At 44.2% G+C, this 9555-nt stretch overlaps 1 protein-coding gene across 1 annotated transcript; it reads right to left on the reverse strand.

Annotated features, from left to right (window-relative positions):
- Positions 1 to 4271: 4271 nt before the first annotated feature.
- LOC143518732 (gamma-crystallin M2-like) lies at positions 4272 to 6584 on the reverse strand. The gene is made up of 4 exons (XM_077011463.1): positions 6481 to 6584; positions 5026 to 5163; positions 4683 to 4925; positions 4272 to 4556 (listed from the first exon to the last, which is right to left on the reverse strand). Exons 2-4 carry the CDS (start codon positions 5038 to 5040, stop codon positions 4272 to 4274), a joined length of 543 nt encoding a protein of 180 aa, XP_076867578.1. The 5' UTR covers positions 5041 to 5163; positions 6481 to 6584.
- Between the last annotated feature and the right edge of the window lie 2971 nt (positions 6585 to 9555).

Here is a 9555-nt window from a genome sequence, read left to right on the forward strand (position 1 = left end):
TCAGAAGCACTTTGCTTGCACAGCTGATAATGACTGAAACATCCTGTTCCTCTGCAAATCTTGGGTACTTTACTGCAATTTTGACTACCTCTACATATTTTACTACTTTACACACAAACACACAGACACACATACAGACACACATGCTTACCAGCCGCTTTAATGGGAACACCTGGTCATTCATATAAATCCTTCACAGTCCTAGATTGTGTGGCGTCGCCCAATTATGAAATGCTTTAAAGTGGAAAACAAAATTACTCATGTTTTAAACCTATTCATTGATTCCATACTATATTTTCTGTCAGTATCCCCTTTTTGGCATCTGACCTATATGAATAGGAATGGTGCTCTGCAGTAAATGGCCATCTATTCACAGAGCCAGGGAACCAAATTTTAAAAAATCTGATTTTCAGTTCAGATCCAAGGTCGTCTCACCACAGGTTTTCCTGCACTAAGCAACACAATAGTTAGTTTGTAAATGCAAGTGCTTGGGTTAATGTGAATGCACTGGTTATTATGTGTTTGCTCAATTTTAATCTCTTATTTCTGTCTGACCTGAGCAGTGCACGTAATTGCAATAAATATTTAACTTGGGTCATGCTGTTTCACCTGTATTTTCACAATGTAATAAAAGAAATCAGAGCCCAGCTATAGATAAATAAAACGAGATGTCCTCAAATGTGGCCGGGACCTGCTTGGACTGCAGCAGTGTAATGTGGGAGGCAGACCATTTTCGGGGCATCCTTGACACTGACATGATAGTGGCGTGGTGGTAGGTGGTGAGCTGGTACAAATGCATTGGACGCAGCAGTGCTGCTGGGGTTTTTACATATGAGTACCACTGATGGGTAGAGCGTGGTCTGCAACCCAAAAATATCTAGCCTGCAGCAATACAATGGTGAGAAACAGACCAGTAAAGGCTACAGTTTGGCTACTACATTAGTTTAAAAAAGCATATAGCCCCTACCAATTTGTATTAGCCTAATCCTAACCACAGGACCATTTTTGGCTAGATATTTTTAGGCCCGTTTTCAGCCCTACATTGACACTTACACTGACGTTCTGATGTGTTAGGAGTGTTTCTAATTCTATAGCCTTCATTCCCACCTCATGGGGTTAATTGCTTATTCAGTGGTAATTACATCACTTAACATGTCTGAGAGAGACACCACTACAGAGGTTCGCCTTAATTAAAAGGCCCAGCCCCTGCCAAGTCAATCTCTAATCTATTACAAGATCAATACAATGTTTTGATTAGTTTGCAGTGCGGCTTGCTTTGCTGGCAGTATGGCATTGCAGTCATTTGTTTTCTTCATTCTCTTATGTTCTCTCTCTCCTTCTCTCTCTCTCTCTTCCAGTCTCCTCTCCTTCTCTTCCATCCATCTCCCACCCCCCCCCAGCACAACTCCTCCCACTCCTCCGATGTGCCGAGCAGTTTGTCTGATCAAAGGAGCTACTTGTAAATATCTCCTCTTAACTTAATTGAATCCTCTTTCTTCGGTGAGCATTATCTGCTGGCGTCCTCTACAAGCCAGGGTGTGGTTTCCTTTCTGCCAGTCGTTCTCATTTGCAATGCTTTCCTCATTCTGTGTTCCTGTAGCTCGGCGTTTACTGCTGAAACATCAGATTTCAGGACACAGCGGGCTGTTTCCTCACAGACCTGAATGCAAATTTAACATCACATTCCTACTTTTGTCCAAAATGTGGAATCTAAGTCAGTATTTATTGCTGTGAGAAACAATAGGTTTGACAAATTTTCTGTAAGAAGTCCATTTTGGAAGTGTTTTAAGACGTGAAAGTGGGGCAGAGTGTCTCTATTTAGGGCAAATAAATTAAGTTTCTTTTTCATACTGATGATAAACTGCACCAAAGTCCTCACCTGAGGGACATGTCGACTGGTACACACACACACACACACACACACCCCACACCTGCCCCGCTCCCAATCACCTGATTATTGACTGTTTGCACCTGGGCCTTGTTTTGACTCTTTTGATTCTCCCTCTATTTAAAGCCCACAGGCACACTCGTCCAGCGGTGCGCCATGCTCAGCGACACCCAGGAAGATGCGGGAGAGTTTCCTCCTCCGCTGTGCCGCTCGGTGCCTCTGACTGCCAGCGTCACTCCATTCTGCTTCTCTTTCTGTTAGCTCACCGCTGCGCTTATTTGTTTGCAGCTGTAACAGAGAACGAAGACACTCGATTCCCACACTCGCACCACACTCACTTCTCACTCCCTCCCTGCCGACACCACACACACACACACACACACACACACACACACACACACACATACACACACGTCCTATTTTCCTTATTTTAAGCTATTATGGATGCTCATTTAAATATCTCAGGGGCTGGTGTGATTTTTTTTTCTTGAAGTGACAAAGCCCAAACACGAATGTCTTCAGAGAGAAAGAACGAGGACTTCAACTCACAAACCTAAGACCTTTCAGTGCCTCTAACTGTGAAGACTCCATAACTCCAAATGTAGAAATCAGATGTAAATTGGCAAAAACAAATACGTACATGGACGACCTGAATGTGAGAGGCAAAACTGAAACTTTGGCTCCAAAATAAACTATATATGGCATGTGAAGACATATCAAAGCCATACTTTCCATTTCTAGGCCACATTGCTGCCAGATGCTTCACGCTACCAAAATTGAGATAAGTGCCCTGCTTGGGGATACAGGGTTTGTTTTAAGTGGAATTGCTGCTGGCAGAATGACTACAAATAACAAGCATAGAAGAGATAAAACACGGAGGTCAGCCAATAGATGGTCGTTCTGATTAAGAACTGAGGAGTTGCGCAACCGTTTTTCATCAGAGCAACGAGGCACCACCTCCTCGTCCATCGTACCCATTCATTTGAGCAACGCAGTTAAAGACCATGAAGACCATGACATGGTCTACTGGAAGTGTTTCCTAACTCAGTGCCAGCAGATCTCTAGCTGGTCGGAACGTTCATTTTTTTTGTCCCAATCTATATACCGGCAAGCGGCTGTGAGGTAATACGTGCATGAATATCTCAGGTGTTCTGGGATAGTACGAATCATAAACATGGCCAGGATGGAGGTCCCTGTGGGCCAGGATAGGAATCTGGGCTGGAGAACACTTTTCTCCGCTTTGCTCCGAGGCGGTCCAAGGCCTAAAGGTTTGTCTTGCACTCAGCGCCTCCAGGTGGCCCACCGCCTGCGCTGGGAACATTTCTCCTCCAGTTTCTGCCGGAGGGGCTTTACATTGATCAGATCCATCTTCATCCACACTCTGTACCATATCTTCATCCCTTTTTTGTATTGCAGCTGGCCTAGTTCTGGGCTGATGGGGGAGGAGATTAGGCTGACGGTCTCATTGTGGAAATGTATGTTCTACAGAACTCGAGGCAGAACTTTAAATGTCACATGTCCCTACAACACCTGCATTGCATTTTAGCAACAGTGACTCATGTTGAAAGAGTTACAAAGTTTTTTTGAGTGATTGACTTAAAGTGAACAATTTTGAGTATAGAATGTCTCTAAAGGTGATCAATAAGCATCTGAGCCTTTTTTGGGGAAATTGGAAGGCTGCAGTTATATGGGGTTGAAGACAGATTGGACAGGGTGACCACAGAACTGTTTAATGGTCAGTTAAAGCACTGTGCTGTATGTGTAATCACTGAAATCCTATAATGGGTGTAGTGGTCAGTGTTATATGCTTGTGTCTCCTTGTATGGATTAGGAGATGAGTTGTAGGCGCACTATTACAGGCAAACACTATTTGGCACACTAGGCATATACTATATAGGCACTCTACTATAGACAAACGTTTTATACTGTGTGTGTGTGTGTGTGTGTGTGTGTGTGTGTGTGTGTGTGTGTGTGTGTGTGTGTGTGTGTGTGTGTGTGTGTGTGTGTGAGCATCTAGATCATGAAGATTTTCAGTTAAGGTCTGTCAATACTAATCATCTTGGTATTGAATTTTTCAATTTTCTTGTTATATTAATTAATTTAGCTTTCTATTATTGGTTAATGAAAACAACTAACAACAGCAGTTGTTATTTACCAATAACTGCAGCAGTTCTTTTGAACAGCTACAATAGAAAGAAAATAAGTGCTAAATGATAAGATATCCATCTTTGTTTTTGCCTGGTACATACTCACTTCATAGGATAATATCTTAGGAAACTTTAGTGAATGAATCGGAAAGCACGTTAAGAAGCAGAAAACAGCCATGTGTTTAATTACATTTATTTAAAACCTGCTAAGTTTCACAATGGTGCTGATCCACTTTTTAATACCAGGAGTCCATAATGCGTCTCATGCTCATGAACCTCATGTGCCGTGTTCCCCACCTCTGGCTGAAGTTCCTGTACTCTCCTGGCCCAAACAGCCACATCCTCCCCGTGTAGTTGGGGAACTCGTACATGAGCCAATGGCCGTGCAGCACGTGGCAGGATCCGCAGCCATGGGACCAGCTGTGGCGGTCCGTGAAGGAATCGCAGTCATCACTCATCTCCGTCATCTGGCCCATGAAGTCCCCCTGCTCGTAGACCCTCATCCTGTGGGATCCGCTGTGCTGTTTGACGAGAGAAACAGCGTTGCGTTAGTGACACGTCCATGCCTTCTGGCCTGGGGACCCTCCCGCGTGTCCACCCCCAACCCGCCAACACGGCCCGGCGTGTCGGAGGGCCGGCGTCCGTACCATGGGGATCATACGGCAGGACCTGATCCAGCCGTCCATGCCCCACTTGCCCCAGAAGTCGCTGTATTCGCCCTTCTTGATGAAGAAGCCGTCGCCCGTGAAGCGGGCGTGGTCGTAGAGCATCCAGCATCCGCTCTCCACCCTGCAGGAGTGGCAGCGGCTCAGGTGGGGCGCCATGTCAAAGCAGTCGCTGTTGCATTCCCATGAGCGCCCTGTGAAGTTCCTGTTCTCGTAGAAGATGACCTGCACAGCGTAGAGCCATCGTGGACATTTCGAAGTTGAACGCAAAAGAACAATAGAACTGTAGTAGTTCTTGGTCCTCTCTGTGAAGAGTGCCACTTACCTTGCCCATGGTCATTTTGGCTGCCTTTATTAGTTGGAGCTGTTTGCAGCTGATGACTGGTTCGCCCTGCCCCGTTTAACCCCTGCATTTATACGTGACCAAACCCAAAGGACACATGCCTCCTATTGTCCAAAAGCCCTGAGCAAGCAACACAGCACAGAGACCCATGAAGACAGAAAGTGCTCTAGTTACAATGCACGGTGACGTGCCCTTGGGGACTTTATAACAGACCCCACATGCAGCACAATACAGGCAAGCCATTATATTTTTAAAAAACTATCCTTGTGATCTGAATTCCACAGACAATACTGAAGCTTTTGAAATGCTAAAGTTCATGTTTGCCTGTCACCCTAGAAACTTTAAACTATATTTTTCTTGAAACTTTACAAACTTAATGTTTTGACAGTGATGCTGAAGTATACTGCACAGGCATCACAGCTAGCTAGAATGCTGGGTTTTACTGAATGCTTAATGCAACTAATTATAATAATGTGTATGTGTAATAAATAAAATAAATTAACATTGTAATCCAATTGTAGCTCACCTTCTCTTATAAATTATTTTGATAATTAGCAGTAGCATCATGTGGCTATTATTAGCAGGTACAGTATATAAAATGGGAAACAATGAGAACAATGAGTATCTTTATGTGTGTGTGTGTGTGCGTGCGTGCGTGTGTGCGTGTGTGTGTGTGCATATGTGCGTGCTTTATTAAAAGTTCTGTTTTCTGTTTTGAGCTTGAGATAAATTTAAATACAAATAATTCCCTGTGAATTCATATTTGTGTATTCCCATTGTGTGTGTGTGTGTGTGTGTGTGTGTGTGTGTGTGTGTGCGCGTGCGTGCAGGCGTGCATGCGTGCGTGTGTGTGTGTGTTTTGAGTGAGCTAAAACAGAATTCTACTAAGCTTGATACAGCCTTTAAATTAGTAAACCCAGCACACCTTTGAAGTGAATTTTTCTGTTCTGCTTACAGTCCAAGATTGGTGTGTCTGGCTCACGGAGTGTTTTAGATAAGGCCTCTGTTCTGTCAGGATAATTCTTATTATCTAAAAAGAAAATCGAGGTTTAGCTGTTTACTTAGGCTAGTTTTATTTTCATAAGCAACTTCTTTAACGTCTTTTTTTTGACAGTTCTGAGGTGTGTGCCTTGTTGAATAGCTTCTTCTGTCTGATGGTGAAGAAGGAATGTGAATCATGCATCACGGTCGGAATTTTGTGAGGTCATATGTCACAATGCACGAAACGTCGAATTATGTGGCCCTGAAGTCGTCTTCGGGCTGAATGCGAATAAAAACATTCTTCGAATTTCCTGACTGCTCACTCCTTTGGGCCATGATGTGCTCAGCAGGGCAGTTTTGAGAGCTTTTGCCTCTTCTTTTGTATGGCTTTGCTGCCACTTTCTTTGCCACTCACAGGAATTGCTGACATCAGAATTGGAAATAAACAACCCATACCAGTGTATTCCCCCTCAGGAGAGCCCCGGACCTGATGGTTGGCTCCTCAGATCACCTCTGTTCCTGAGAGATTTTACACACTCATCTATGTGTAGCCTTTTAGGTACTTCTCTTCTTACTTTATAAAGTAACCTGTAAAAGGAAAAGAGAAGAGAAAATAATGTTAATCTTTTGAAGGTTTGCAATCTTTTGTCCTGAATTTATCCTGTTCCCATTTATTCAGGTTTAGGGAGCTGTGGCGGGAGCCTTGGGAGTCGCTGGCATGCTATTGTCTCCTCCATCGACTTTGTCAGTGTTACACAATGACTATGAAGAGATGTGTAGCTTAAAATGACATCTGACAACACGCTTACCCAATTATTACCTTTAATGTTACATCACAGCCCATCAGTAGTCTGACAGGGGGCACGACGTTTCGCTTGAGATGATGCAAGGGGCACGAGAGCCTGAGGCCTGGGTAGGAGGCATAGTCAATATTTCAGGCCGCGCTCCGATCGGCATCGACGGTTGCGTGTCAGTCCTGTGGGGCAGCTTGGCTGGGTTTTCTAAAGAGGCTTACAATACTGCATATCAGGCAAGAACCTCGGTGATGCAAGCAGTCCGAGATTAGCGGGGTTAGGGGAGCACGGGCTCTTCTTCACCGTCTCGCTCCTCCTTGTTAGGTTTGGTAATACAAATTCTTTCTTTTTTTTGTGAATGGCATCTGTTGCCCCTTAAAATATTTTAATACTTGACCGTGTTCACCTCACATTACATATATACACTAAACATTCGCAGAATTACGGACATGTTCCTTAGAAATGTTGTAAGGGTGCAGTTAGAAACTTCATTTGTTGCCAGGCACATTTCCACCTTTCAGCTCTTCCTCAGGGGGCCAGTTTCTGGTCACAGGACTGCTGATACCTGGATATTTTTGGTTGGTTGATATTTTTGGCTCACAGACCATTCGCAACGCAGGAGTCATACAGGCTCAAAAAAAAAAAAACCCTGAAACTGTGCTGTGCATGATTATCTTATGCTGGTGCAACACCCACCACCGCTACTATGGTCTGTGGTAACGATGTGCTGGGTAGTTCTTCACCCAATTAGGATTTAGTAGAGGGAGGAGCTAATAAATAATGCATGCCAACAGGTGGGAAAGTCTATAACTTAGAAATGCACTTATAAGGTAGATGTTGCTTAAAATACTAAGTATAGGTATAACCTATAGTGCAGGAGTGCGTTATATCGAACTCAACCTCACCAGACGGCAAATGTTGCACTCTCGGCAGTTGCAGCTCTCACCTTTGTTTGGATCAGTGTGCTATCCACACTTCACTGTTTTCTCCATCTCTTTCTTCACCTCTCTCTCTCTCTCTCTCTCTCTGTTCTCTGTTCAACCTACTGCGAAAGCCATCTCTTACTGGTTCGGCATAATTACGGTGTTAATACTGAGCACAGGGATGGAAGTTCGGCGCGCGTGCCAACGTGTGTTAGCTGCGCGGCGCTAATGACCGAAACCGTGGCCCGCTGAAGACGGACCAGAGCCAGAAACCATTAGGCCTTCACGAGTGTCATCCCTGGTGAGCTTGCTAGTCTTTCACAAGTTTTAATCCAAAACAGCCTCAGGGCAACAGCAGCTGCGTGTGTGTGCATATTCCTCCAACTCATGGTCATGTTGATAATTTTATGAGTATTGACCATGTTTCATGATTCATGGCACAAAGGTGCTGGAATTCTGGGTAAAGCGGTGCTCAAATTATGCCATTTCAAAAGCCCCTCCCCCCTCCCCAACCGAAGCCGATGCATGGAAATTTAAACCACTGGGATCCTCATGCCAGGACTGCTGACAGACGAGAAGCTATTTTCTTTACCTCTGTCCTTGTGGTCATTCCGCTTTAAAAAAGCCAAGCCACTGTTTCTTTTCAAAGTGTCTCTTCAAGACACAAGAGTTTGGGAAGTCCCAAGTGCCTCTTTGCCTTGGAGGAGACTTCTCAGCACTTAACTGCATCATTATCTCAAGGGCTGTCAGAGTGTCATTCTGTGAAGGACAGAGTGACCTCCGCCATCCAGGCCAACTGCTCTGGAATTTGTGGTGTTTTCCATCCCTGCCACCCTTCAAACCCCAGAGAAACCCCCCCAAACAACAGCTCATCCTCGAGCCCACAAACAACCCTGGGGTTTCAAAGCTTGAAATGTTTTGTCTGAAGCAAACAAACACACACAAATCCCTGGAATTGATGTTCCATCAGAATTGAAGCACCGTTTTATTCTAGTTATGACTTTCAAAAAAGAATTCACAGAATTATTTTTATTGTCAGGTTTACTGTTGAAGTTCATCACTGACCACAGCAACTAAAAAGAAGAGCTTTTATGTGTGTGTGTGTGTGTGTGTGTGTGTGTGTGTGTGTATGTGTGTGTGTGTGTTGTTTTTTTAAACATCTATTAATGTGCCAATCTTATTCCAAAAAAATAAAAAGCAGGCATGATGCTGCATCACCCACTCAGCAAAGCAGCTCAGGTCCTGGAGTTCATATCATGGGCTTGTTTTGAGAGGCACAGCCCTGCCTGAGGGGTATCGACAGCCCAGGTGCTGCGGGGGTTCAAAGCCCCGAGTCTGAGTCGCGGAAGCTCAGCGGTGTCAGGTATTGACATTCGCTTCGCCACAACCCCCGAGTCTCTTATCTGTCCTCCTGATTGCTCTGCACTCACTGTGGACATGAGAGAAATGTCATGTATGCTGTAGCACACTACCCCTGCTGATGAAGCCAAGCTGGAACCCTGTCACACTGATGCATGACACCTCTATTACACAAAATTTTACATACAGGCGTACTATTTTTAAGTTATATGTATGAATGTTTGTGTATAAGTTACATTTAGCATATATGTTATCAGTGAAGTACCAACAGAGAACAGTCTGAATTGGTACATTTAATAGCAATGGTAGTATGGTCTCAATAAATGGATCTACTAAAAGACATTTCAGAGTCAGGTGTAATCTGGAATCTTCCCATATTGTGATCCATGGACAGCTGTTGACTGCTCTGTTCTGTACCCTATAGAAGTCACAATCGTTGTTGAAAGCCTTTCTTG

Source organism: Brachyhypopomus gauderio, chromosome 7 (assembly GCF_052324685.1).
Source record: "Brachyhypopomus gauderio isolate BG-103 chromosome 7, BGAUD_0.2, whole genome shotgun sequence".
Lineage (NCBI taxonomy): Eukaryota > Metazoa > Chordata > Actinopteri > Gymnotiformes > Hypopomidae > Brachyhypopomus > Brachyhypopomus gauderio.

Excerpts from the sequence above, each read along its gene's own strand:
- LOC143518732 (XM_077011463.1), bottom strand. Across the intron at positions 4,557-4,682 it reads CCTGCCGTATGATCCCCATG|CACAGCGGATCCCACAGGAT; the intron begins GTACGGACGCCG and ends CTCGTCAAACAG.